Source organism: Drosophila simulans, chromosome 2R (genome assembly GCF_016746395.2).
Source record: "Drosophila simulans strain w501 chromosome 2R, Prin_Dsim_3.1, whole genome shotgun sequence".
Taxonomy (NCBI): domain Eukaryota; kingdom Metazoa; phylum Arthropoda; class Insecta; order Diptera; family Drosophilidae; genus Drosophila; species Drosophila simulans.
This window is the reverse complement of record NC_052521.2, coordinates 10055667-10081328: the sequence shown is the minus strand read 5'-3', so window position 1 is coordinate 10081328 and position 25662 is coordinate 10055667. Positions and strand designations below refer to the sequence as shown.

At 45.7% G+C, this 25662-nt stretch overlaps 8 protein-coding genes across 18 annotated transcripts in view; 4 read left to right on the top strand and 4 right to left on the bottom strand.

The window, feature by feature from the left end:
- Positions 1-4316: 4316 nt before the first annotated feature.
- On the bottom strand, positions 4317-5990 carry LOC6734222 (zinc carboxypeptidase). Its single transcript, XM_002081215.4, has 5 exons — positions 5770-5990; positions 5566-5702; positions 5025-5500; positions 4663-4959; positions 4317-4593 (listed from the first exon to the last, which is right to left on the bottom strand). Exons 1-5 carry the CDS (start codon positions 5929-5931, stop codon positions 4397-4399), a joined length of 1269 nt encoding a protein of 422 aa, XP_002081251.1. The 5' UTR covers positions 5932-5990; the 3' UTR covers positions 4317-4396.
- A 1163-nt stretch (positions 5991-7153) lies between these two features.
- LOC6734221 (nascent polypeptide-associated complex subunit alpha) lies at positions 7154-8417 on the top strand. Of its 3 annotated transcripts, none has more exons than XM_016182211.3 (2): positions 7154-7302; positions 7579-8417. In XM_016182211.3, the coding sequence occupies exon 2, from the start codon at positions 7589-7591 to the stop codon at positions 8240-8242; it is 654 nt and encodes a 217-aa protein (XP_016027264.1). In that variant the 5' UTR covers positions 7154-7302; positions 7579-7588; the 3' UTR covers positions 8243-8417. The 3 variants fall into 3 exon arrangements, with proteins under 3 accessions (XP_016027264.1, XP_016027265.1, XP_039148630.1); XM_016182212.3 differs by having other exon boundaries at positions 7171-7298; XM_039292696.1 differs by having other exon boundaries at positions 7287-7376.
- LOC6734220 (diacylglycerol kinase epsilon) lies at positions 8389-10497 on the bottom strand. Its single transcript, XM_002081213.4, has 4 exons — positions 10198-10497; positions 9132-10139; positions 8758-9075; positions 8389-8704 (listed from the first exon to the last, which is right to left on the bottom strand). Exons 1-4 carry the CDS (start codon positions 10354-10356, stop codon positions 8585-8587), a joined length of 1605 nt encoding a protein of 534 aa, XP_002081249.1. The 5' UTR covers positions 10357-10497; the 3' UTR covers positions 8389-8584.
- A 46-nt stretch (positions 10498-10543) lies between these two features.
- Positions 10544-10964, top strand: LOC6734219 (cytochrome b-c1 complex subunit 9; the record flags this gene model as incomplete). The annotated part of the gene is made up of 2 exons (XM_002081212.3): positions 10544-10801; positions 10868-10964. Coding segments are annotated over 2 exons (294 nt in total), but the record flags the coding sequence as incomplete, so codon positions are not given.
- On the bottom strand, positions 10918-11554 carry LOC6734218 (39S ribosomal protein L18, mitochondrial). The gene has a single exon (XM_002081211.4). The coding sequence runs from the start codon at positions 11552-11554 to the stop codon at positions 10985-10987; it is 570 nt and encodes a 189-aa protein (XP_002081247.1). The 3' UTR covers positions 10918-10984.
- Positions 11555-11892: 338 nt separating this feature from the next.
- LOC6734216 (tafazzin) lies at positions 11893-15077 on the top strand. Of its 4 annotated transcripts, none has more exons than XM_016182215.3 (5): positions 11893-12173; positions 13351-13693; positions 13974-14210; positions 14282-14670; positions 14744-15077. In XM_016182215.3, exons 1-5 carry the CDS (start codon positions 12051-12053, stop codon positions 14786-14788), a joined length of 1137 nt encoding a protein of 378 aa, XP_016027261.1. In that variant the 5' UTR covers positions 11893-12050; the 3' UTR covers positions 14789-15077. The 4 variants fall into 4 exon arrangements, with proteins under 4 accessions (XP_016027261.1, XP_039148629.1, XP_016027263.1 ...); XM_039292695.2 differs by lacking the exon at positions 11893-12173 and adding an exon at positions 12857-13025 and having other exon boundaries at positions 13354-13693; XM_016182217.3 differs by lacking the exon at positions 11893-12173 and adding an exon at positions 13127-13275.
- A 63-nt stretch (positions 15078-15140) lies between these two features.
- LOC6734215 (proto-oncogene serine/threonine-protein kinase mos) lies at positions 15141-16607 on the top strand. Of its 2 annotated transcripts, none has more exons than XM_016182218.3 (3): positions 15141-15322; positions 15394-15587; positions 15641-16607. In XM_016182218.3, the coding sequence occupies exons 1-3, from the start codon at positions 15245-15247 to the stop codon at positions 16392-16394; spliced, it is 1026 nt and encodes a 341-aa protein (XP_016027258.1). In that variant the 5' UTR covers positions 15141-15244; the 3' UTR covers positions 16395-16607. The 2 variants fall into 2 exon arrangements, with proteins under 2 accessions (XP_016027258.1, XP_002081244.2); XM_002081208.4 differs by having other exon boundaries at positions 15143-15322; positions 15374-15587.
- LOC6734214 (probable serine/threonine-protein kinase DDB_G0290621) overlaps positions 16536-25662 on the bottom strand; it is a 37740-nt gene continuing 28613 nt past the window's right edge. For 2 of the 5 annotated variants that reach the window (XM_016167951.3, XM_016167950.3), the window contains 5 exons: positions 21429-21481; positions 20366-20435; positions 18611-19159; positions 17797-18549; positions 16536-17734 (listed from right to left, as the gene is read on the bottom strand). In XM_016167951.3, the coding sequence (XP_016027255.1) occupies positions 17474-17734; positions 17797-18549; positions 18611-19159; positions 20366-20435; positions 21429-21481 (1686 nt within the window). In that variant the 3' untranslated portion in view covers positions 16536-17473. Of the gene's footprint in view, positions 17735-17796; positions 18550-18610; positions 19160-20365; positions 20436-21428; positions 21482-24260; positions 24279-25662 lie in introns of those variants that run through there. The other 3 variants (XM_016167952.3, XM_016167953.3, XM_039292694.2) reach the window with 2 other exon arrangements.

The following is a 25662-nucleotide window of genomic DNA, read 5'->3' as shown; positions in this document are numbered from 1 at the left end:
TAATGATGTCGATTTCAATAAAAACAGCCAACATTTTATGCTCCAGCGAGCGCATTTTAATGCGAAACTCAAACATACACGAGATAAAATAAATATAACTCATACGCCCCGTGTGCACTGGCCGGGAACCTTCGTAGCCGTAGCCAGGAGCCAGAAGCCACCAGCCAGCCAGAGTCCTTCGTACTCCCAGGGGCAGTAAAAGCAGCAGCTGTCGGGCGATATATCCACTCCGCGGCGCAGCGGAGCAATGCGTGACCAATCCGAAAGGGGTCGCAAATACTGGCCAACTTCCATGCAAACTGCTGCAGACACTGCACCGAATGCACTCAGCGAAAAAGAGAAGGTAGTTTGAAAAGTTAGCAATAAAAATGTTTACTTTGAGTTAGAGATTGGCTATCACAAGTTGATAATATCTCCTTGTAAATAACTTAGTTAATACAAAAGCAATCAAAGTCAAATATAAAATGATAAATTAAGCATATTATATAGTATATTCAATTTAACATTGAAAACCCTTTGAATATCTAGCAGTGCATTTATAGAAAGAGCCGTGCAAAGCGAACTGGCAAAAGTCCGTTGAGTCCATTATATAAATGCTCTTTTAATAATAGCTTGGCTGGCGGTAAATGGTGTCGCACTCGCCGTCCCTGTCGCACCGTGTTGCCCTCTCTTTCTCAAGTATTTGCATTCTGCATAATGTGCACTGACCCAGTGTAATTTAGATAAGCGGATAAGCCCGGTCCAGAGTAAACTAATTAAGGATTACACGTCGGCCATATGCGTTTATGGTTTTTGCACACGTTTTTTTTCCATCCCGCCGGCCGTCAATCAATCAATCAATCAATCAATGTAGATCAGATCAATTAGTGCCATTAATTCGACATTAATCATGGAGAGCTGCAAAACATTAGCCCTGTTCGCCGTTAGTTTTATCAGCTGTCTGCTTTAGTTTTACCAGCTGTAGAAGAAGAAGATACCGCTTGCCGCCAAATCCGAGAATAAATATTTAAGTATTTGCTACATGCTCATTTTTAAAGTGCATCTTGTTTATTTTATCCCTTTCGCTGAATGCACAGAGAATATATTGTTTTAATAGGTCATTAATGCTAAGATTTTATATACATTAATTAGTTGATAGAATCGTAAATGGAAATGGATTAAGATTAAGTGAAGGAGTTTTGAACATACACCATTATTGTTAATTTAAGCTACAAATCTGAATTCTGAATAATATTAGTACTTTATTGTAAAATATTTAATAAGCTTTTGGTAAGATAGTCATAAATGAAAGTGAATAAATGACGCTAATATTCATACTCCTCTACCATTTCATGTTGGCGAGTAGCGAGAAGCGAGTAACATTTCCTGCGAGTGTAAATCAAACATCCCCTCCCCGCTTATCCTTTCGCCAAACGAAATATCCTGGTCCTTTCGTCTGGTCTTTTGCATAAGCAAATACGCGCGATTCACAAACACGTGACGCTTTCCTCCGCCTGCCCAGCCCGCCCCCTTGATCCCTCCTCCCCACCACTGGGGGGCTTCCCCAACTCGGCAGAGTGAATGACTGGGTGAGTGGGTGAGTGAGTGAGTGAGTGACTGGCAGAGTGAGCGACTGCGAGAGTGAGTGAATGATGGCTGGTGACCAGTTCATGGTTCAATGACAAGCAACTTTCCGTTTGCGTGTGCTCGTCCGCCGCTCCCTTCTGCCTCGTTTCATTCGTTCCATTCGTCCTGTTCTGTTTTGTTTTGTGTGTGCTAACTGACTGAATCCCCCAGATCTGCACACGCCCCAACCGCCGCCCACTTGGCCAGCGGCTATTTGTCTGCGGTTTTGGCACTGCCACACCCCCCAACCCACCCGAATCACCCACCCACCTGACTGGCCATTTTTATTTCGCTCTGCCCTGCTTTCTGCCCTCGCAATCGTTTAATTATGTACAACATTTTGGGCCGTCGGCAGGGGGCGGGGGCTTATGTACTCGGGGGGGATTGGCCACAGGACAATTACTGAATTTGCGACACAATTCGCGGACAAATGTTAAATGTCATATCATACTTGTTGGCTTGAATTTTTGATTTACCAAAGTCATGCTGCGCTTTCCTGGAACGATATATACGTATACATTACCGCTAATTTACCATGACATTAAAAAGGGATTTGAAACAAATTAATTGTACGACTGAAATTGTGGCTAAAATTCTATTAGAGTAGCATTACATTTTATATTTAAATCTTGTGCGCTGATCATATCGTAAATTCTTTAAAATTTGGTCTATTCATTAAAATGCAAACTAAACTTCGTAAGCAAAGTATTTGTTTATGAATTCAACAGATATATTTTAATCTATGTGTGATTTTAAATAAGGACGGACAGACGGACGAACGGACAGGGTCAGATCGAATCTACAAATATACTTTACATGTTTGGAAAAGCTTTCTTTTACCTGTTACATACTTTTCAACGAATCAAGTATACCCTTTACTCTACGTGTAAGGGGTATAAAAATAAGTGTTATATAATCAAAACTTGTAGATACACAAGCATAAACTCCCACTGAAACTTCTTCCCTCGCACTTTTCCCATAATGACGGTGGTGAAAAACCCTCGATTTCACTTGAAGCTGCAAATAAATCTAATCTGAAGAGTACTTATGGACAATATTGACTCACAAGGGTTCCCATTGTTGTCGATTAACCAGTTCCGCAGCTACATTTCTAATTGCAATCGTGATATAAGTTGAGCACGACAAGTTCGAAACATCAACATGGTTTCGATTGTGTTTGTATTGAAATCGGAGCTGTGTAATTATCGGAAAAGATATTATTCGAATTGGATCGTGTAAACATAACACTACCGATTTATGTTATGTGCCCGGGGCTGCTCGTATAACAAAGCATTTGCATAATGAGTTGGCCGTTTTATGGGCCCTATAACCTTTGCCCCATGCCACTTGCCACGTGACGCAAAAGTGTGTTGGGCAATAAAGGTCGGTTGAGTTTTTCCGGGAAATGGGAGGGAAGGAAGAGGTGGTGGTGCAGGGGGTGGTGGAGTTGGATGTGGAGGCGATTTACCCTACGCAGACAAAGTTAATTGAAAATGGCTAAGGTACGGCAAACGAATTCCTTCGGCAGCTTTGGCATTTTATTTGCAGGCATATTTGATTACGGGCTCCTTTTCATATCAGGTGTCAAAGGCTTTTCCGGAAGCCATCGCCTCTTGCCGGGAACTTTTTAGCATTTCCATGTCAAAGCATCGCTGGAAAAGCCATTGAGACCCGTTTCGTCGGCTGCAGACATTGCATCAGTTTCCCCTCAAATGCATCTTCGAGTGGGGACATCTGGAGGAGTTGCGTGGTGGCAAAGGGATGGCAAAGGGACGGAAAAGGGACGGCGAAGGGACGAGACAAGGATAAAAGGCATCCTGGCAGGTCGGCTGCTCTCTGCGGCGGACACGTGAAACCATCATCAATCTGGGAGCACTGGCAACGACAGTTTTAACGACTTCTTGCGGATTACTTCAAACAAAATAACCACTTTGTAGTAGGAATTTTATGTTGGCCCGGTTGGTGTTGATGGCTTTGGCTTCTGCAAAGGAGCGAAGATATTCCGCTGCATTTGGCCAAAGTTTTGCTGCGTGCCGCAAAGTTTATCCATCCCGCGAGAATCCCCAATCCCATGACCAACTATCCGCAGGGCGAATTGCAGGACCTCGACTCCTGCAAAAGCAACAGCCGCATGAGACGGGCATATAAATATTTATTGATACTGCAGCCACGTGGCATAATTTGCCTATACCATAACCAAAGTGCAGTAATTTTGCCTGGCCAAAATCCCATCTTCCGCTCCGCCTCTCGTTGGATTTTCTCAGCTTTTTAAGGAGGAAGTTACTTGGAAACTATTAAATAAGTGCTTGTGTGTTGTCAAAACAATCTTAGGCACCCTAATTCAATTTCCCACAGGAGATTCTTGTAAAAATGTCTGCCGAAGCAAAATCAATTCAATTATTACTTTCCTTTATGCTTGTTTATGTTTTAAACAAAGCGTACAAGCACAGTGAAATATTGTTCCTTGGTTCAATAGCATCCAAAGTAAATATATAAAGTAATTATATAAAATGAAAATACTTCAGAAGTACATAGATAAATTTTTACAACCATGATGTATAAAAAAATCAATCGCTCGAAGAAAATGTCACTTTAATTCAAGTGTTAAGTAACAATAAAAAATATAGAATATTTTTGTATATACAGCAACTTCTCTCTTTATTGAACAGTGAATCTGCACTGTTTATAAATAAAATCATTTCACAAGAAAATTTGAATGTTCACATTATAATTATAAAATGATTTATTTATTTTTCACAGCATCTGCGCCCAAGTTGGTACAGACCAAGCTCTAGTCGAAAATGCCCTCCTCGGCAGCCTTGTTGACCAGAGCCTTAAGACCAGCGGTGACCTCGAGACCCACCTCGGTGATCTGGTTGGAGGGCAGGAAGAATCCGAAGGTGCCCTTGTCACGCAGTTCCACGGTGCAGGTGAATGGGATTTTCTTCACGCCATAGGCCCAATCCTTGGCAGCTCCCGAAACGACATCTATACGAGGTGCATCATGAAAGTCATTAAGTCTTACTAGATACTCCCTACTAATTCAGATAAACCTACAGTTAAGCAGACCACTAGCTCCATAGGTGAAGGTGGAACCATAGACATCAGCGGCAGCCTCGGAGAATGCAGCGGCAATGCGCTTCATCTGCTCGTAGTTGGGCGGGAACTCGGTGTTGGAGTGTCCGTAGGGCAGGAGGACATACTGTCCGTAGGCGTGGTAGGCCATGTAGGACCGAATGTAGCCATCCTCAAAGGAGCTCACAAAGTTCTGCAGCGAGATGATCTCCACCTCGGTGTTGGGCTTCTCACCACCGAACCAGTGATCGCAGGGCTCATCGATGTTCCAGCCGGCACCTTCAAATTAATTGATTATTAATAATCAGCTGGGATTGGAGAATAGGGTAATTGTTAGACCATACCTCCCCAGTGGTAGTCAAAGTTGCGGTTCATGTCGATGCCGTAGCAATCTCCAGATTCGTTGCGGTATCCGTTGGGACGACGGTTCTTGCGCCACAAACGCTCCACCTCGTGGGTGTAAACGAAGCCATCCGGGTTCACCATGGGCACCACAATCCAATCGTACTCCTCGCTCAGACGCTGCATTTCCGGATCCTCGGAGTTGATCAACTGGTTCAGCAGGAAGGTGACGGTGGCCGACGAGATCCACTCCATGGCATGGATGTTGCCCTCCAGGAAGATGGCCTTGTTGCCCGAACGCTTCGACAACCTAATGCTCTTGATGTCGCGACCCTCGTAGGACTGTCCAATAACCTTGCACTCCAGGAAATCGTGGGCAGCACACTCCTGATCGATCCAATCGTAAATGGTGTCCAGGGTGTGGTAGGTCTCCCACTCCATCTGGGAATCGTCGCCAACAGAGGAGTCATCTATCAATCTGCAAGGATTCAAGTGTAGTTTTTTGTTGTTATGTTATAACTCATCTGAGAATCTAGTACTCACTTCTGCAGATCATCGACGATCACTTCGTAAACAATTTCGAGGAATTTGAGAGTCTTCTCGAGGGCTCTGTGGAACAAGGGACCTACGATCACATTGTATTTGTTTCCAACAGCACCCAGTTCGTTGAGGAAGTGCACCTATAAATTGGATCAATGTCTTCAACATATATGTTTTACAGAAATGGAAAATTTAAAATGTACTTACAGAGATGTGTTCGTGAATCTTCTTGAGCTCCTCCATCTGCAAGTTCGTCTCAATGGTCAGCTGATAGATACGGAAGTGGTCGTAGCGCGCGGCCATGCGACCAGGTGCGGACTTGGCCGCCACCATGGCCACAAGGGCTATCAGAAGGATTGGTAGTTTCATTTCAGAGGTTGGGTGTCTTGAACGTTGCAGCGTTCACTGTGAGGTGACCCATCCTAGTCGTGGCTTTTATTAGCTCCAGGAGTGGCCACTCAAACGGAACGTTATCTAATGGCGATAGGGGATCAGTCATCTGGCGTGTGTCTCCTCCGATCTAATCGCCCATCCAACCTACCACAAAGTAGCTCTGGACTTTGTCATCCGAACCAGACGTGTCTAAACGTGCTTCCTACACAAGAAAATTTAATTAAATTAATTGTAAAATATAACCAAGATATTTCGATCTTGCCAAATAAACTTATCCCGAAATATGACCAAATTTTTTGGGTTGTATTGTTTTCGAAAGAGCAAAGTGTATACGTTATGTATGCACATATGTAACTTAATTAAAATTTAACTAATATGATCAATTTCTTAAGTTAATGTAAAAACTTATATCGAATATCCAAGCCATCTTTCTAGATACTAGTTTAAATCACAATAAACTGGTATCCAATTTTTCTCGGTGAACTTCCTCTAACAAAGTCAGCGGAGTCAAATTTGTAAGTGAAATCAAGCACCGAGTGTGGAGGCACTCGCCTTATCACGCTAGTTCAATTAATTAAATACTCCTCCAGGCGTCTGCGCGTGAAGGAGCACTTCGAGAAGCGTTTGTAGACTGTACGGGCGAACTGAAGATCGTCATCTTCAAGTGACAGATTGGGTGGGGAGGAAACGCCGTCAAACATTCGATTGTGACACCATTCATTCGTTCAATTTTACTATTTAAGCAGTTCAGTTATTGCTGGTAATTGCAGAAATTAATCATGCCACTGAGCCTAATCTGAGATGTTCGTTTCCTTCCCTTTGAGTAAGCCACTTAAAATGTTTCGGTGTTATCAATTTGTTTTTAATGTTTTTTTTTTATGTAAAATTATAACTGCATTATCACAAACTGAAATATGACGCCAGTAGAAGATTGTAAGCAAAGGTGACCCAATTAGTGAACCACACCTTTGAAAAAATATTGAACACTTGTTTTAAACAATTACGAAAAAGACTTAGATTGCTGGCATATTATTGCTTTATTAGCCTTACCTTACCTTAAATGTTTGTAGTTTGAATATTTCAGCAAGACTTGATAGTCAATTTAAATTATAAATTTTTAGTCATAATGCTTTACTATAGAGGTGAAGGATTAAAAATGTATTTTAAAACTGCCAGTTATTTGAACGTAACGAAATTATGAAACAGAGTAGCCACCAAGTTTGAATTTGTCGTACATCATTCGCATACGTTCACACTGACAGAATATATCGTTTGAATTAAAGAAAAATCGTGCTAAGCGACAGTCACACTCGCATCCGCCATATTTCTTTTCTTCGTTTCCGGTAGGTGTGTGTACTCCGCATTTTTTCACTTAGATTAAGTTTTAGCCGAAATATCCGTGAATCAGCGCCTTAAATCATGTAAAATATCATAGTTAAGAGTTAGAGCTACGGGGGTAGCGAATTACCGATTTTCCAATTGAACTTGAAAAATCGATGACAGCTGACCCCCGCCAAGACACATCGCTGAGCATTTGAACCGGCACCAGATGTTTAACCCTTAGCTTAATTGGTACTATTTGCAAAGCAATTACCTAACCTCGTGTTGTCCACTCGTTTCCAGACAGATTAAAATGCCCGAACTGACCGAAATCAAGAGCGAGGCTGCGCCCTCCACCTCCGCTGAGGCGAAACCCGAGGACGTCCGCGTCGAGGATGATGGCAGCGATAGCGACTCCGATGGTGGCATGCCCGGTCTGGAGGAGGCTGTAGCGGCCACCACACAGCTGGGTGGTGGAGCCACCGGTCTGCCCATCGACCTCGTCTCGAAGGCCAAGCAATCGCGCGGCGAGAAGAAGGCCAGGAAGATCATGCTGAAGCTGGGACTCAAGCAGATCCAGGGCGTCAACCGCGTGACGATCAGGAAGTCAAAGAACATCCTTTTCGTGATCAACAACCCGGATGTGTACAAGAACCCCCACAGCGATACCTACATCGTGTTCGGTGAGGCCAAGATCGAGGATCTGTCGCAACAGGCCCAGGTGGCTGCCGCCGAGAAGTTCAAGGCCCCGGAGGCTGCTGGCGCTGCCGACAGCGTGGGCGCCACCACATCGGTGGCCCCGATTGCCGAGGAAGACGAGGAGGATGTCGATGACACCGGCGTGGATGATAAGGATATCGAGCTGGTCATCACGCAGGCCAACACGACGAGGGCCAAGGCGATCAAGGCCCTGAAGAACAACAACAATGACATCGTCAACGCCATCATGGAGCTGACTATGCTCTAGAGCGGGCTTCAGCGTTTGCTGCACTCCTGATTTTGTTGTTTACCCGCCTTTCGATAATACTGACCCAAATGTTGTGCATTTGCCCCTCAAGGGCAGCATGTTACACCACCAGTCGAACATTTAATTATTTTTCAAAAGATTGCGTCTTAATAAAAGCGAATTATTACCAATCAAATACGATTGCGTGTATTTTTCGACTAGTTTCGGTTTTCCACTAGGGTGTCTTTGCTTGCCATGCTAACCGAATTCGATTAAGTATAGATTGAGGTTCCAGGTTAGGTTAAGTACTTTGAGATTAGGGACTGGCACATAAGGGATTCTATTCTGTATTAGCTATTACGTTCAGGTTGCAGCCAGCTTCAGGACGCGGGCCTGACTGCGCGAGGAAAGGCGAATATCCGCTGGACTCTGCATCCAGGGTTCGCCATCCGCCTGCATTGGCACGGTTTCCTTGACTTGTAGCTAAAGAAGATTCTGGGTTAACAAATATTCGGTTGCATTAGTGCAGAGCTTACCCTTATTTGCTTGGCTTGGCCAATTCGCACTGGTTTGCTTATATTGCACTGCAGTTGGGCAATGTGGAAAGAGGAAACAATGCCAAAGACCTCCATCATACCATCGGAGATAGAGTTTACGATGCGCACTTCCCCATTGGCGTTGCTTAGCTCGCAGAGCTTGCAGCCAGCTCCCCATGAGTCGATATTTAGGAACACCAGCGCCTGCAGCTCAGGCAGTTGCACTGGCTTGTTGTCCAGATACAAGGTCAGCTTCTCCTCGATGTGTTCGCAGCCAGGTTGCATCACCTGTTGCGTTCCGAAGGTAAAGTACAGCAGCTGTCGAGGACGATACATTAGTTAAGGTTAAGTGAGCACACTAGATTATAGCCTACCTTATTGAATATTCGACTGCTGAGCAGATAGAATCGAGATTCGCGCGTCTTGTGGAAGTTGTAAGTGATGTACGCATCCACACCTACACTGAAATAGTTGTACACATGAATCGTCTTCGTGGGATGCCTCTGAATGGGCAGTCGATAGTGCAGTTTCTCTATTTGCAGGTCATAGCGGTCGAGATTTACGGAGCGCGCTCGGCGTATGCTCCTAAGGATCTTCACCGGATCGAGAACAGAGGGCGGCTCTGCTCCCCAGCCCAGAACTCGCGACAAATCGTTGCCGGTGCCCAGCGGCATGATGGCCACCGAGGGCTGGGGCTTGATATTCAGCGTGTAGATTGTATTGAGCACCCAACCGATGGTGCCATCGCCGCCGGCCACCAGTATACGACACGGGCGAGGACTGGCTTTGGCGGCCCACTGCAGGGCGTCCTGCGGACCCCTCGAGCCCAGTTCCATCACCTGCAGTGGATGCAGGTAACCGCGCAGCAGGGACAACACATTGGCACCCGTGCTGCTGCCCGACTTGGTGTTGGCGATCACAATAAGCGGCTCCCAGTTCTCGATGTCCGGCGGCGTAATGCTGGCCAAGTGGAGCCGCATCGAGTCTCTGGTTCGGGCGGCCACAAAGCAGTAGGGCGGGAAAATCATGTCCTTGAACTCGCCCAAGTCGCAGGCTTCCTTGGAGTCAGCGCGGGTGTAGCAATCGTTATGGTAGCACCGCTGACACCAGGCACAGCGCCATCCGTATAACCCCGGATCGGTGCTGACATGGTGATCCACCTCCTCGTTGCAGTCGGCACAATGCACTCCCATAGGCAGATTCCCATGCACCCACAAGTGCCGCACGGTGGACTCGTTGCGCAACCACTTGTCCTTGCACCGGTACTCCCTGTCCGCCCTCCGCTGGCAAGGGGGCGTGGCATGGGTGCACAGTCCACAGCAGTCGCAAAAGAGTCCTGCGGAGGGGGTTAGCAGGATCTCGCACACGTTGCAGAAGCAGGCCTAGAATGAACGGCATGTATCCTATGGTATCTCTTTTGCGGCAAGTGAATCCGCTCACCTGTTCCAAGACTTTTATTGATTTCCAGCTGTGACGTGTTTTGAAGGTGCTCACAAAGTCCTCGGAAAGCAGGCTGCGGCAGAAGGCAAAGAGGATACTGAGGGCCAGCAAGGATCCAATCAGCGCCTCCACGCTCAACTCGATAGTGCCTATGTCCATGGTCCACGCAGATAAGGCCCAATTACGCTAAATATCCTGGTAATTTGGCATATTCACAAATCGTTTGTTTTTGCCCCATCGACCAGTGTGACCGCTTGAAAGACGACAAGAAACATCTCCGACCTCAATTAAGAACACTTTTCAAGAATAAGCACTAATGCGTAATGTCGATAGGCGGTGACCCTAGTATTTAAATTCTGTACGTTTCCAACACTGTTTGTCAACTCAACCTAACAAATCAGCTGTGTGTTTGGCGTGTGGAAAAAGTTTGATTGGGAGCAAATCGGACGTTTTTAACAAAAATCTAGCCAACATGAAGGTTATCTACAACACCCTGTTCAAGCGCACCTCCACCTACGCCGTGGCCATCATCGCGTCGGCCTTTTTCTTCGAGCGCGCTCTCGATGTCACGTCGGTTGCGATTTTCGAGGGCATCAACAAAGGCGTAAGTATAATCCTGTTATGTAAGCAAAGTTTCCTGGCCAAATCTCAAGATTTCCCCGCTTTGCAGAAACTCTGGAAGGACATCAAGGGCAAATACGAATAAATCAACATGATTCGTTGTAATTAGCAATAATAATCAACGTTTATTTTAAACGAAACGAAAACGAAGTGTGGTTTCTTTGGGCTATTTTGATTTGGGTGCGTCCAGTACTTCCAGTGCTTCTTCCGACACCTCCCAGGGCTTCTCATGCCTCTTCTCATCCCAGGGCTGCTCGTTGGGCAGACGAGAGGGTTCCGTGAAGGACACCCCATTATCCTGAATGGTTTTGAGCAGCTTCTGCAGCTTGCTACCCGGTACCGCCTCCACGTTGCAGGTCATTTCCGTGATCCCAGACTGCAGGCAGCGGTGTGCGAGCACTCTGCCGAGATTTATAAACGCAGATGTGTCGTTGGTCTTGTACAACTGCTGTTTAATGGCCCATTCCGAGGTGCTGGCACTCAGTATGGTTCCATTCTCGAAGTGCTTAACATCGGCGCTGACGTAGCGGCCACTGGCGTTGATCTCCAAAGTGTGCCAGTAGGATCGACCGGGTTTCTCCAGATGATAACCGCCCGGCTTGTAGGCAATGCGTAATCTTTCCAAGTTCCGTGGATTCCGGTTGATCACGTATTCAGTGCTGGACTGCGGGGTTGTTAATTCCTTGATTTTGTACAGGACACGGGCGGAGGTGAGGGGGCGAGCGCTGCGAGACATTTTTGCAATGGAAACCCGGAAAAAGCTCGCTTTTAATTGATATTTATGTGGAAATTACAAAACCACGATAAAATATTTTGAGCTGCCTTCAGTGTTACCAGACTGCCAGAACTAAGTGTGAGTAAACGATTTATTAGTGTTGTAAAATGTCTAAACATCAGTTGGATGTAAATGGCAAAAAACAGCTGCTTTGGCTTGGTTTATCCTCAAATTTCTAGTTTCTTTAGATTCTATTGGCCTTGGAACTTTCGCCGCTCCCCACCACGATAACGCCGCCCTTCAGACATGCGCCAAGTGAGCACGGCGCCTCCTGCCCGTACGCCCATGAGATTGCTGCTGAGGTGAAGAAGTGGCGGTTGGGTGAAGAAGCAAGCAGTGCGCGCGTCCCAAATTGCAAAGTGAATTTTATTCGGCCCACAAAAGCCGGTTATGTAAAGAACGTATAGGCAAAATATCTGCACACATATCTTACTCGTAAAATTAAGAACTTGTGGAAATGTTGATGGTCGTGTGCTCCAATTTAAGGCGTCCCGGGCACGTGGGCGCCGCATCTGCAGCGCGAAATATAAACTGGCTGATCAGCGGAGGATATACACCGCCGATCCGGGCAGTGGCGCGGGTAAGCATAATTATAGCAATTAACCCTGAAAATGTTCACCCAAATACACGCAATAAATATAAACAAAATCAGGCCATCGCTTTCTCCTTATTTTCACCACGTTCCAGAACTGACCATTAGTTCCAATCCCACCAATGATGGCGGGAAAATTTAAATTAGCCATTGCTAAAAGGTTTAGGTATCAATTGTTTAGGCGCTTTAACTTCTGAAGATAAATGCTATTTTATGATCACTTCATTACAAATACTCCAAAGACACAGATAATTGGGGAATTATCATTTTAACTCTCTTGTAATATAAGAGTACTTTATTTTAAAATATTTGTTGATCAGTTTCTACGTTCGTTAGCCTATACCTAACAAAGGTAAACAAAGGCACCTATTATCTAGAAAAATAATCCAGATTGAGCAACTGATAAGAGCACTGTTCAAACTCACCACCGTGCACAAAGCACCAGAGCCCAAACCCACCACGCTGGGCGCACAAATTTAAATGCTTATCATATCAAACCGAACCAGCGTGATCATTATGCACGGAAGCGTTCGGCTAAGCACTTTTGCTAACTGATAAAGATAGTTTCACAATCTCTAGTCGACCACTTGACTGTTGCCTCACTACTTCTACTTTGGGGCCCTTTCCTTTGCTCATTCTCGCTTTGTCTCTCTTTGTTTGGGGGCAAACGCCCTCGTTTTGTGCGTGCTTTTGCTTTAGAGCTTGTTGCACTTGGCGATTTTAGTGGAGACGAAAATCAGTTACGCTCGAAAGTTCCCGCCGTCCGGATGCGAAAGATTCTCAGGTGCCCAATGTAATACATCTCGCACCGAGTGAAGGTCGCCATAGATCTCTGACGACGTGAGTTTTTCCTGCATTATTATTCGCGCGAAAATGCAGTGCGGTGTCTCGCAGCAGCAGATTTTCAGTGCGCATGCTGCTAACCTGTGGCACAAAGGCGGCTTTTGCGGGGGTTGTTGGGTTAGTCGAACAGTTGACAAAGGAATAATTCAAATAGAAATCAAAATGCGTAACTCTGAGAGGCGTTTGGCTAGATACAAGCACAAAAGGAAACTATTCTTGGGCCCGATAAGATTAAAGACTATCCATGGTCAGCAGTGGGATTTGTTGTGTGCACTTTGTGGCCGTCGGTAATTCAACTTCCGCCCTTATCTCGTTTCCACAGCAGTACGTCCAAGCTCCGGAGGCGCGGCCAGTGCCCGATGAGCGCTATCCGGGCAGCCAGCAGGATAGGAAGGATATCGCCACCCAGACCGTGCGGAGCAGCAAGCCCAAGGACCTGCGACCGCCTACGCCTCCATCGCCGTCCCATACCCTAAACTCCTCTACCCTACCGCCCCCAATGTCCGACCAGGATGCTGATCCCAAACTGGATGTGGCCACCGGCGTGGCGATGCCATACAACATCGACTGGATATTCCCTAGGCTGAGGAACCCCTCGAAGTTCTGGTACGTGGTCAGCCAGTTCGTCGTCTCCGCCGTTGGAATCTTCAGCAAGGTTGTGCTGAGTGAGTATCTAGCCGGCAGAGCCGACCTTACCAAACAACTGGCCCAAAGGCACGTTTATTTTTGGCCAAGAGATGCGGCGTTTGCTCGGAGAGCTCATGCCCCTGACCGTGAATGCGAAACCGAATACGTCAGCGAATCTCTCGATTGATAAACGATGTGTGCGGATGCTGGCGATCTCGTTCAACGAGGTCAAACGTGTGCCGTGTTGTTAATTGGCGCCCCCCGCCACAATTATGCAAATGCTGAACTTTCGCCTCTCTCTTTCGTTTTGCTTTGCAGTGTTATTGAATAAACCCCGCGTCTACAACAAGGAGCGACTGATCCAGCTGATAACGAAGCGACCCAAGGGCGTTCCCCTGGTCACCGTGTCCAACCATTACTCCTGCTTCGACGATCCTGGGCTGTGGGGCTGCCTTCCCCTGGGAATCGTCTGCAACACCTATAAAATTCGCTGGTCGATGGCCGCCCACGACATTTGCTTCACCAACAAGCTGCACTCGCTCTTCTTCATGTTTGGTAGGTATTTCAATGCGTATTTCCTGGTTTGAGGCCACAATAAACCGAGCCATCATTCTTTCCATCCGCAGGCAAGTGCATACCAGTTGTGCGTGGCATCGGTGTCTACCAGGATGCCATCAACCTGTGCATCGAGAAGGCCGCACTGGGCCATTGGATCCATGTGTTTCCCGAAGGCAAGGTGAACATGGAGAAGGAGGAGCTACGACTCAAGTGGGGAGTGGGGAGGATCATCTACGAGTCGCCAAAGATTCCCATCATTCTTCCCATGTGGCACGAGGGCATGGACGAACTGTTGCCCAATGTGGAGCCCTATGTGATACAGCGGGGAAAGCAGGTGACGCTGAATGTGGGCCAGCCCTTGGACCTCAACGACTTTATTCTAGACCTTAAAAAACGACAAGTGCCAGAGCCAACGGCGCGGAAGCTTATCACAGACAAAATCCAGGAAGCCTTTCGGGTAATACAAATTATTCCAATTTAAATTTATATTTTTTAACATGCTGTTTCTTGTTACCTTACATTTTTTACAGGACTTGCGGGCGGAGACAGAGAAATTGCATAGAGAGCGCAACTAGAACGTGATCATGGAAGAGCATAGCGGCAGACATTTGTAATAATATTTATTTGTATAGAATTAAGCCTAAAATGAACCCTCGAAGCCCTTTTGATCCATTTATTATAAATATAATTATTTCCGTGTATTGCGATTAGTTCTTCATGATGTTATTGCTGGATAGGAACTATAAGTAAATCAGTGTGCATTATTAGTATAAATATACTATTGAAACTTCATTGATCCGAGGGAATAAATAGTATAATATAAAAAAGAGTATATCTTCAAATAAATGTGATTAACAAACTTGACAATGGTGCGATTAATATCGTTTTGAATAATGGGGCAACGTTATCAGCCACTCAGCTGTTTAATAATCCGTTATAATCGGTGACCATGTGGAGTTCTTAAAAACTTGAAAAATGAAAAATGGGAGACCTTTTATTGAACACACCGAAAAGAAAGCAGCTGCTCAAGGATGGTCCACCCGTACCCACTAGGTGTCAGGTACTCGGACGTGGAGCCTACGGCACCGTTTTCAAAGCTATTTACAGAGGTAGGCAATAAAACCAAATCCTTTGTAGATAATTTTCAATATCTTATTTAGATCGCTCCGTTGCTGTTAAGATAATTCGAGCCCAGGCAGCCTCAACTTTGCACAATGAATCTCATTTGCTGAATCTGGAGCACCGGAACATTGTACGCCTCCTTAAGCTGGAGTCCGCCGCAGATTTCGGCTTGGTCATCATGGAATGTCCGAGGGGACAAAGTCTGCAGAGGATCGTTGACACTTTGGCTCTACCACTGATGCACAGGGTGTTGTATGTTACTTTATCCCCCCTAAATACTTTGTAATTAACCATGATCTTCTTAGAATAACTCTGGATGTGGTTGCTGCCCTGAGATACTGCCATTCCCAAAACGTATTACATCTGGATGTAAAGCCAACCAATATATTGGTTGCCCTGGGAACAAAGTCTTCGGGATCGGGCAATTCCTCGAAGATCAAAGTGAAGCGAAGCTACATCTGCAAACTTTGCGATTTCGGCTCCTCCATTGAGGTGGGCGAATTTTGTGCTTGGCAGGAGCCAACCGTTCCCAAAGGAACCCTGAGATACATGTCTCCAGAAGCGCTGCGATCGGATACCCTAACCGAAGCCTCCGATATGTACTCCCTGGGCATTACAATGTGGCAACTGCAAGCGCGTAGATTGCCCTATCACACGCTCGATTGCAATGAGACCATAGCCTACCAGGTGGTCAAGCACGAACTGCGTCCGGATAACTATCATCAACTAAAGATTCTGGCTTTGGACTCGCCCATTGACTGCGATTGGGATTTGACCCATGAAAGCACCGCCAACGTGATCTGCAGAAGGGCAAATACCTCGGCGCGCCGTAATCTAAGCGTCGATCCATCTTACACCGTCGGCCGTGATCTGAAAAAGAAGCGCCGCCGGAACCGATTAGCACTCCACTTTGATAGTCCGGCGCCGGAGGGCAGTGCGTGCTCGGAAAGCGCTTACTCCCAACTATACAAGAGCTGCTGGGTCAGCGCCCCGGAATCACGATTGAGTTCCATCCAGCTTAAGCATGAGCTGGAATTCATTCTCTGTCATAGCACCTAGGTGGTAGTCTAAGTGATCGTGTGTGTTTGCATTTTATGTTATTGATTCCGTAGTACATACCCGTATTTATGTAAGATTTTACCAACCCGCCGCGATAAACGATTTTCGAGAGGCGTGGCCTCTGGTTAGGTCAATAATCCATTTTTCTGTAACTTCTTTTTGTTTATTTTGTACTCGCTACGCTAAGAAAATACATTTATAATGTTCATACGAGCTTACGTCTAGGTTCCCTTCTCACGATCATAGTGCGTTCTGTTCTATATAGTGTAAGTATGTATATATGCTTAGGAATCGGGCTGCTGCGATGAAGTAGTCGGTGGCAGCAGCCCGGAGGAGCTAACTACGGTTGAAGAAGAGCTTGTCATTATCATAATCATTAGCTTTAAGAACGACTGCTATGTACAGTTTATTGTTATGGTTGTCGTCTAATTAATCGCTTAGAAACCGTATATATATATATCGTATCTATATATATATATGCATCATATACTGCATCGTAAACACTTTGAAATATTTCACCCTTAAATGCAAATGTTCAACTGCTGTTGTGTCTGAGGAGCACTAATCCGGATTAGCTTATGTGGTTAACTCTAACCAAGTCCTACGAATACACTCGACTTGTGCGGAAGACTACAGTTTTGGTTCACCTACTACGTGACCATAGCTAATAGTGGTTTGAATTCAGTTTGAAGTCATTCAAAATGTCCCATTATATGTAGTTAGTATAACCCGCTGATTTGGATGCTGCAACCGCTGCTCTACAAAATATATGTGGTATAGAGCAGGGCGAGCTGTTCGGTTTGGTTTTTTTCTTTCGATTTTCTATCTCATAGGGGGAACAGTTGGCAGTGCCGCTTACAAGGTAAAACATCTTCCAAAAATTTACAATATACATAAATACTCGTATTCGTACGTACAAAACGCGCCTGCTCATCCTGGCCATCATCTCTTAATGCTTGTGTAACTCTCGGTTCTGTTTTGTTTTGTTTGAATATATCACAATTTAGTCTTTTTAAATCTTTAAATATTTGTTAGCTTGACGATTATTGATTTGAGATTAAGCAGTGCTCGTATAGATCCTAACTGGCGTAGGATCTTCGCACGGGAACTGGTGGAGGAATCTTCGATTTTCGCTGCTGCTGCTGCTGTTGTTGTTGCTGTGTCTGCTGACCCGGTGACCTTTGGTGTGGCGACTGCGGCGAGGGGGAGGAGGGCGAGGGCGAGCAGGAGGAGGACATCGAGGAGGACGAGGACACCGACGAATGGATGCTCGTTGGAATTCTGGTGGGCTGCGCCTTGGGCAGGCAACTCTTTGGCGGCTCCGTTGACTTGGCTGCCTTCTGGAAATCGAAATCCAAAATCGTATATTATTCATCATAGCATTACTTTATGAATCCCTTACCTTTTTGGGCGAGACAGCCATCGGTGGATGAACCGGTGATGTTACCCTTTTCCAGCCATTGCTCCTGCGCCAGGAGCTCGCCGTCGGAGGCGTGGAAGCCTGTCTCAGCAGCATCCGCTCCTTCAGTTTGGTAACCATTCCAGGCGCCGGTGGCACCACCTCTTTGGCCAACTTGTTCATCATGGCACAGCTGATGCTATCGCTGCGCACCACGGTGGACTCCAGTTCGCGGCGTTGATTGTGTCTCAGGATGCAACTGGGTTCCTGGTCCTCTAGCACCGATTTGGATTTCACCAGGACGTGCGGCGGTCGACGTAGTTCACTCTTGATGATCTGAGCAATGCACTGCTGCTCATCCAGTGGCTTCATTGGCGTGCTGCTGACAATCATGGGCACATCCTCGATTTCAATGTCGCTAACCCTCCGCCGGCACTCGTCGATAACCGCGTAGTCCGGTTCCTCATCCTTCTTTGCCTGGCTGGCGGAAAGTTCGTCCGTTTCGCTGGAGGAGCAGCTGGTCAACTGGGCCCTTCCCGCCTCGCTGGGCGTGGGACTGATTCTGCCAGCGGGACCCACCTGGCTCTCTGAGATACTGGAATCCTCGCCATCGTCGTCGTCCTCATCCTCGTCATCCGTCTCACCCTCCAAATAAGAGTAAAGACTGCGCGAGGAATTCGAACGAATGTTAACCAGTTTGTAGAAGTCGTTGGTGAAGTCCGTGCAAGCCACCTCCTCGTCCTCGGAGTAAACAATCTGAAATTTGGGGGAGTTATTAGAAGTAACCCAGAAGAAATAGATATGTATCCCTCCTTACCTTCTGCTGCAGCAGCTGGGTAATGCCATCGGCCACTGAATCCGTTTCCACGGTGGTGGAGTTGATAAAGTCGCTAGATGGCCACAGCCAGTCGTGATCCCTCTTCCTCCGCTGCTGCTGGAGATGAGGGTGATGTGGATCCCGGTCGTCGTCGAACGTCATTACCGCCAGTTCCTCCTGCGACATGCTCCAATCCTCCATTTCCGTTGAGCAGGGCTCCGCAGGCAGGAGCCACTGTTCCGGTTCCTCGGGTAGATCTTCCAGGTGCCCATTCGACGGCTGCGGCTGCCCACTGCTCATGGTGCAGTAGCCTTCATCCCTGCCCTTCACCGGACTGGCGGACAGAGCGGCATTCTGCGCCTCCAGATCTCGAACACGGCCCTTCAGCATGCTCACCTCCTCCCGGAGATTATCTTCTGCCACAATGGCGTCCACTACCTTGCGCATCACATCATCCAGACAGTGCTCATACTGCCGGATGCGGGTGAGCAAGGATCGATTCTCCTGCTGCATCGATTGGAGCAGGCTCTCCTGGCGGGCAAATCGCGTCTGCAATGGAATCAATGACCAAAATGATCTTTAGTTATGCGGTCTTGAATCAGTGTTTACTCCGATTATATTTGTATCTCATTTCAATGGCATATGTTGATCTGATTTATAATCTGTTTGGTTTTTCCTAAGATAACATACATGAAAATGAAACCTATATGAAAGCTTCTTTTTTATCTATGAATAGGTGGGTTAGATATGAATAGTTAGTTTTAGATAAGATGTAAATGTAACCATATGGGATGTAATACCATTTTTACAATGTGATATGTGATATAGAATTATAAATTCGTATTATAATGGTGCAATTATAAAGCCTGATAGTGATAAATGTAAACTTGTAGCAATATTTTTAATGGGGACATTCATACTATCGAGATTTTTATTGAATAAACAGAGTTAGAAAAACGATCTATCCAGTGGGGGATTGAAACCTGTGTTGAGAAAGGGCCAACTGATTAGATCGAGTATTTATCAAGTGCTGGGGGCAACCTTCGCCCCATGACAGCTGCCCTGATGAGGGTCACTAGTCCTCATCCATCAACCGGCTCTTTTTCTTTTTTGTGTATGTAAGTGCTAAGTGAGCAGTAGTTACAATACCCCCTCCATCCCGGCTGGTAACAAATATCCAATCTCGATCAAAGCCAACTTGTTAACTGGCCCGAAGGTCACATGCTCAGACGTTGGACGTGAAAACCTTGGGCTTCATTAGCGGGGCCTTACAAGATTGGTCGAGATTTTGGCTGGCGGGGCAAATGAGATTGCCAGAAAGGGAAAGCATTTTCCACTTCACCCCCCTCGTCGACGGAAAATGGTAATGAAAAGCTGCCACTAGGGCGCAGTGAAGCGTCTCTAATGCCGACGCTCAATCAATTCGGGCAAAAAATGTAATGTGCCGGGCCAGAAGCATTCTCCAACAAAGTCTCGTCGAAGACGACGACTCCAGTACTCTGGTACTCCGGTTACTCCGTCCGGATAAAAGACAATTTGTATGCGCCGGAATGGCAGCGAGGGGAGAGATTGTTCTTAAAAATGAATTTATGCGTTTATTTATGACTTGACTCGGAGGGAACTCCCTCCTGCTTTTCCCCCGCCTGCGAGGAAACTCGCGCTGTGCAAATTGATTTTCCACATGCTGCGCGGCTCCGTGCGGAAAAGCCCCTCCCCACCGCCAACAACCCCAGTCCATTTCCATCCGATACATACCTGCAGTGCCTTGTGATCCCGACATGTCTGCATTTGCTTGCGTTCTTTGGATTTCATAATGCGATTCATGCTGCGGATTGCAAAGGAAAAGCGAAAAAAAGAGGACAAATATAGAAATGCATAAATGAAAACGAGTTGCGAAAATCATCGCAAATGCAGAGAGTTTCGAGTATTGATTACTTATTTGTGACTGACTGAATGGCAGAAATGATTCTATTTGTTGATTTGTTGTTGTGGGTAAAAGATAACAAACAAAGCATAAATAAACAAAAATGTATGCCTTTAAAATATTTATATTATTTCAAATGAGTCAAAAACAAAATATTATGTGTATATAATTCTGGAATATAAAAGACTCAACTTTAATAAACTCATCTGCTTTAAAAATAGTAGTAGTAGCTACATGAAATGCGTATAAGTAATCACTAATCGAAATTCTCTGCCGAATTGTGTTGAAAACAAAACGTTTGCCATAAACAATCTGCATGGAAATTAGCAGCTAATGGCGGTCATAAAGAAAGAAAGGGCCGAAAGTGGAGTTCAATCTCGGCCTAGACCAGAACTTTGCACCATTTCCAAAGTCGCGGTAATTGCGTATTCGGGCCGGCAGAGGGCGCTGCTGAGGGTTCGGTGATTGATGGGTTTCGCGGGTAAGCGCTTCCTTCTTCATCCTCCATCCTGCTCCACCTCCAACTCCGGATTCTTGGCAATTTGGAAAATTGCATTCGCCGTACCACCGTGCTTAACTTGTTCTGTGCGTAATGGCCAAAAAGGGGCCGAGGGTGGGCGTGGCCAGTCACGAGTTTTGGTATGAGTTATTTACGTACGCTTTGCCAAAAGCAGCGCGAAAACTACTTCGAAAATTGCCGGCTAGACGAATTAAATAAATATTTGGCCGTTACTTGGCCATACGCTAAATGGAGCTTGACTCCACCAATAGAAACGGGCAAAGTTCTGGCCTATAGCCCATCCAGCACACACCCCTCCATTCTTTCCTCATTTCCCACACGATCCGAACGCGTGTTCTTATCGCTCTTAACAATTTAACCTATTTGTCACTTACTTCTCAATTTGTTCGCGCAATTCCTTCTCGAACGTAGGCGACCCGCATTGGCTCTGTAAAAAGTGCAATTGACCAGGGCACCGGGGGAAAAAAAGAATGAAATGGAAAAAAAACATTAAACAAAATGCGAAGGAAATTAAACACAATGAATTAGTGCACTCGCTGGCGCTGATTAAGAACGACAATTTAATTGTCCATATCACAGTGCCAATCAGCAGCGTTTTACAAGCTAATGGACAGCGACAAAGGATCCGAATCGCCGAGGGGTTGGTTGGGAATCCGAGGGGCAACGTGCCGCAGATACATTAGAACTTGGATGCATGCAACACCATAAATCACCGGAGTCAACAACCCAGACCCCCGGCTACAATTTCTCCACACTTTTCCCCCCGCGTCAACGGTAATCGATAAAGAATTACATCACGACTTTTTCATCTGTGTGACGTGACGATAAAACACACAGCCAGCCAGACTCAGACGGTTTGTTATAAATTGTTTGCCTTAGTGCTAACAAAATGAATGACAAACGCCACAACATTTACGGATTCAAGTGTAAATGAATCGTTGAATATCGCACTATTGAAGTGCCAACACAAGTCCGAGATTACAGCACATGGAGATATATGTAGTTGCAGATAGCCGATACTATATAGATAGATAGCAGTCGATGCTGTTTGCTCAGCCGAGAGTTTTCCGAGAAATCCCAACTTCCTTGTGGCTTGCGAGCTGAATTCTTTGCCGCCCCAGCTATTTATCAAATTAATTATGCAGAGACCTGCTTCAGATTCCCAAAATTCCCGGTAGAAAGAACTCTTCGCTCCACTTGGCTACGAATTCCTGGGCTCGAGCTGCAAGTCTTTTGTAGCTCCATCAAATTTTACAGACAGAGAAATCGATTTAAGTTTCTATTAAGTTTCAAAATATGTAATAATTCACTTTTTGTAAAATGTTCTTATACTAGATATCATAGTCTTTAGTAGAATATATATAAGAGTTTAGGAAAGAACCCTCTTCTGCCATAACTTTTGCGAGATTTGATTGTTACTACTACATCCCCTACTGTATCAAAGATGTGAAATGAGAATTTAATATTTATTAGCCACATCAAACTCTTTTTATTGTCATTTCTTGGCTTGCAAGTTCTGAAGTCAGCAACAATTTAATATATTTCTAAATTTCTTTGTTGTGTAGTGAAATATGCCGAAAGCGCTTTCATCTGCAACAGCGGCCAAAAAAAAAAGGGAGCCATAATAGAAGCGGCTAGAAGGGGGATGGGGTGGCAGTGGGAGCAGAGGGAGCGATAAAACGCAGCAGCACGCGCCAATAAAGAAGTCGCCCGGCAACCAAACACCAAACCCCCACCACCCAGCACCCCCTCATTACACCCCTTGCCCAGCAGCCATTAAAGAGGCACCCGGAATTACAAATATATGCAATAATTTTTATTAATTCGACTCCATGCATGAGACGCGCGCCGACCAATATGAAAATGCCCCCCCTTGCAGGAAAATACGAAAATTGTAGGCAACAGCAGGCGGCAGCCGTTGGAAAAGCGCTGGATGGTGTGGAGAGAGAGGGGGATGGCTGGCGGAAAATGGGATCCCCAGACTGATTGCCGTCCTCAGGCGCCACTTGTGCCGTCGAATGGCGAGGAATGATGAACGTGTTAATAAAATTAGAGAGCCAAAGCGTTTGGGCCACTCGCAGGCGCAGCCCCAAGATTTTCCCACCCAAGGCGCTATTTCGGGCAACTGGTGCGCCTGTCGGCAGCTGTTGGCCACTGCACCACCTCCCAACCACCCAGCCACCCAAAAGATCCCACTCCCTTTTCACATTTCCCATTCAAGAAGCGACGCGCATAAATATTCATTGTGAATTTCCCCCATAAAAGCGGCAGGAACGGAGGGACTGGCGGCGAAAGCGGTGCCGACAGCGGAGCTTATTGATGAAGTTATAAAATCAGACATGAATTCTTTATTAATTAATCGACGAAACCCACGGTCCCCAAAAACTTTTGGCTACCAAGGCAGCCGGTGAGGTTCAAAACCCCAGCTAAGCAGAGGTTTCAATTAGCATGCGGCTTGCAACACGCCGAGGGTGGCCCAAAAAATGATTTAAGGGGTTCAGCGACTACACACTGCCCTCCGCACCCAAAAAACAGAAATTAACAAAACAAATCCCGGCAACATGTTGCACCCGTGTCCCGGGGATAAAAAAAGAGCCCACCAGCCGGTGGATTGGAAACGAGCCAGGATTTGCGAAGGGTGGCACATCATACGGCCATTTGCACCCGCAAACGCACTTCCGTAAGATGTCCGGACAACCCCACAGACTTAAGCTTTAATTTACACAGGAAAAAGCAAACAAATTACTTTTCTTAGCAGACTAAAGGTGGGGTTGTACTGAAAGTTAGACCAATCTTATCACGCTAATCCCCAAAACTAAATGTAGTAGTCAAATACAGAAATTAATATAACTCTTTAATGAAACTAGACTTAAGCATAAAGTTTTCCCTCTGTGTACAAATAACAAGATAGCAAATTGTTTAATACTCTCCTGCTTGTAGAGTAACCCCCTTATCTTTAGTGCTATCCTATCCCATAAAAATCATTCATTGTCCTGACAGGGGGAGTTTATTAAAGGACGAAATTCCACGCGTGTTCGTAACGATCGCTCTGAAAATCCGAGTTGGGATTAAGCTGAACCCCCGTTTTCAACAAAAAGGAAAAAATATGAACACGCTTATTATTAATTAACATGCAGATTGAAACGGTGGGTGGCCTGCATCCATTTTGAATGATGATTTAAAAATCCTCCACAATGGACTCTTACCATCGTTGGTCCTCGTTATTATTACAGTTTATTCCATGTCGAATGAGATTACTCTGGTGAGTCCTTAAGTTGTTTTCCTTCTGCCGGTAGACAAACTTTAAGGAACTTTCGCGACCACAAAACCGTAACAACAACCGAGCTGGAGTCCGAAAAACTGTCTGACTGGGGAGCCAATGGGTTGGGGAGATTGCTCGTCCCCAAAGCGGAATAAATTTCGGCAAAAAGCAAACAACGTAGCTCAAATTAGAAGAAAAAGATATAATTTCCAGGAAATGAAAAAGGAAAAAATACTTTAAAAAAACACGCGACCGTTGGCGAACATTTGTGCTGTTCCCGAATGCCGGCGAAACAATGATAAAAAGGACTGAAAGGAGCAGGGAACTGCGAAAACAACCCTCGTTTGCAGCTCCTTTGGAAATTCAGAGAGAGAACGAGAGAGAGAGAGAGTCTGGCGAATTCGCCGCATTTCAACGAGAGAACAGCTGCTGGGAACCTGCTTGCGCCCCCTCCCACTTCCGCCACCCACTCCGATCAGCTGCAACTGCCGGCAAAACAGCACCCTATCGACCTATCACCCGCCCACCCCTCGTTTCCCCTGCCAGCAAAATGCGATGTTTTTTGATGTATTACTCCGAATTCGAGTCACTCGAATTGGCCGTTTTTAATTTAATGAACCGCGACTGCGGGAGTGGCAGCGAGATGGGCAAACAATAAAATAAACATTTCGCAGATGCGAGTCAGAGGAACAACCCTATATCTATACCAAATATATAAGTGTATGTTTGTATATATATACTGGAACTGGTGGTGATCCATTCCGATTGTGAATTCTCGTCCGCTGCGTTCGTCAAATGCAAACACTACAAACGTCACTTGAGCAAGACGAAGAGAGAAGAAGAATACACTCAGAGAAAAGCAGCACTGCACTAGACCAATTCATCATATACAAACATACATTTCCCTACGAATATGCTCTCAATTGAGCAAGAAATCGCTGCATGTAGTGTATCAAAGACATTATATGGTATTATATGTGGCCTTAGGTACATATCTTTTCTTCTTTTTTTGAATTAGAACCTTAAACTAAACTACTTTCTGCCAGTGTAGCTGTGCTAGTGGGAGGGGCGAAGCAATTCCCATGCCTTAAAAAAATTTCGCGAAAAATTAATTGCATTGCACTTTTTTGTCAAGGGTTCCGTAAAGTCGACCTCCCCATATGCCCTATAGTGGTGGTAGTTCCGAAATTCACCGCGCGAAGAGGGGGCGTATGAATCATCCCGTTGGCTTTGGGCTTAGCCCTAAAAAACTGAGCGTGGAAAAGGGTGGCTTCTATGCATTAATGGGCACTAGTTGTAAGTATGTGCAACCATATTACACTGCAGAGTGGCTATGACCTACCCTA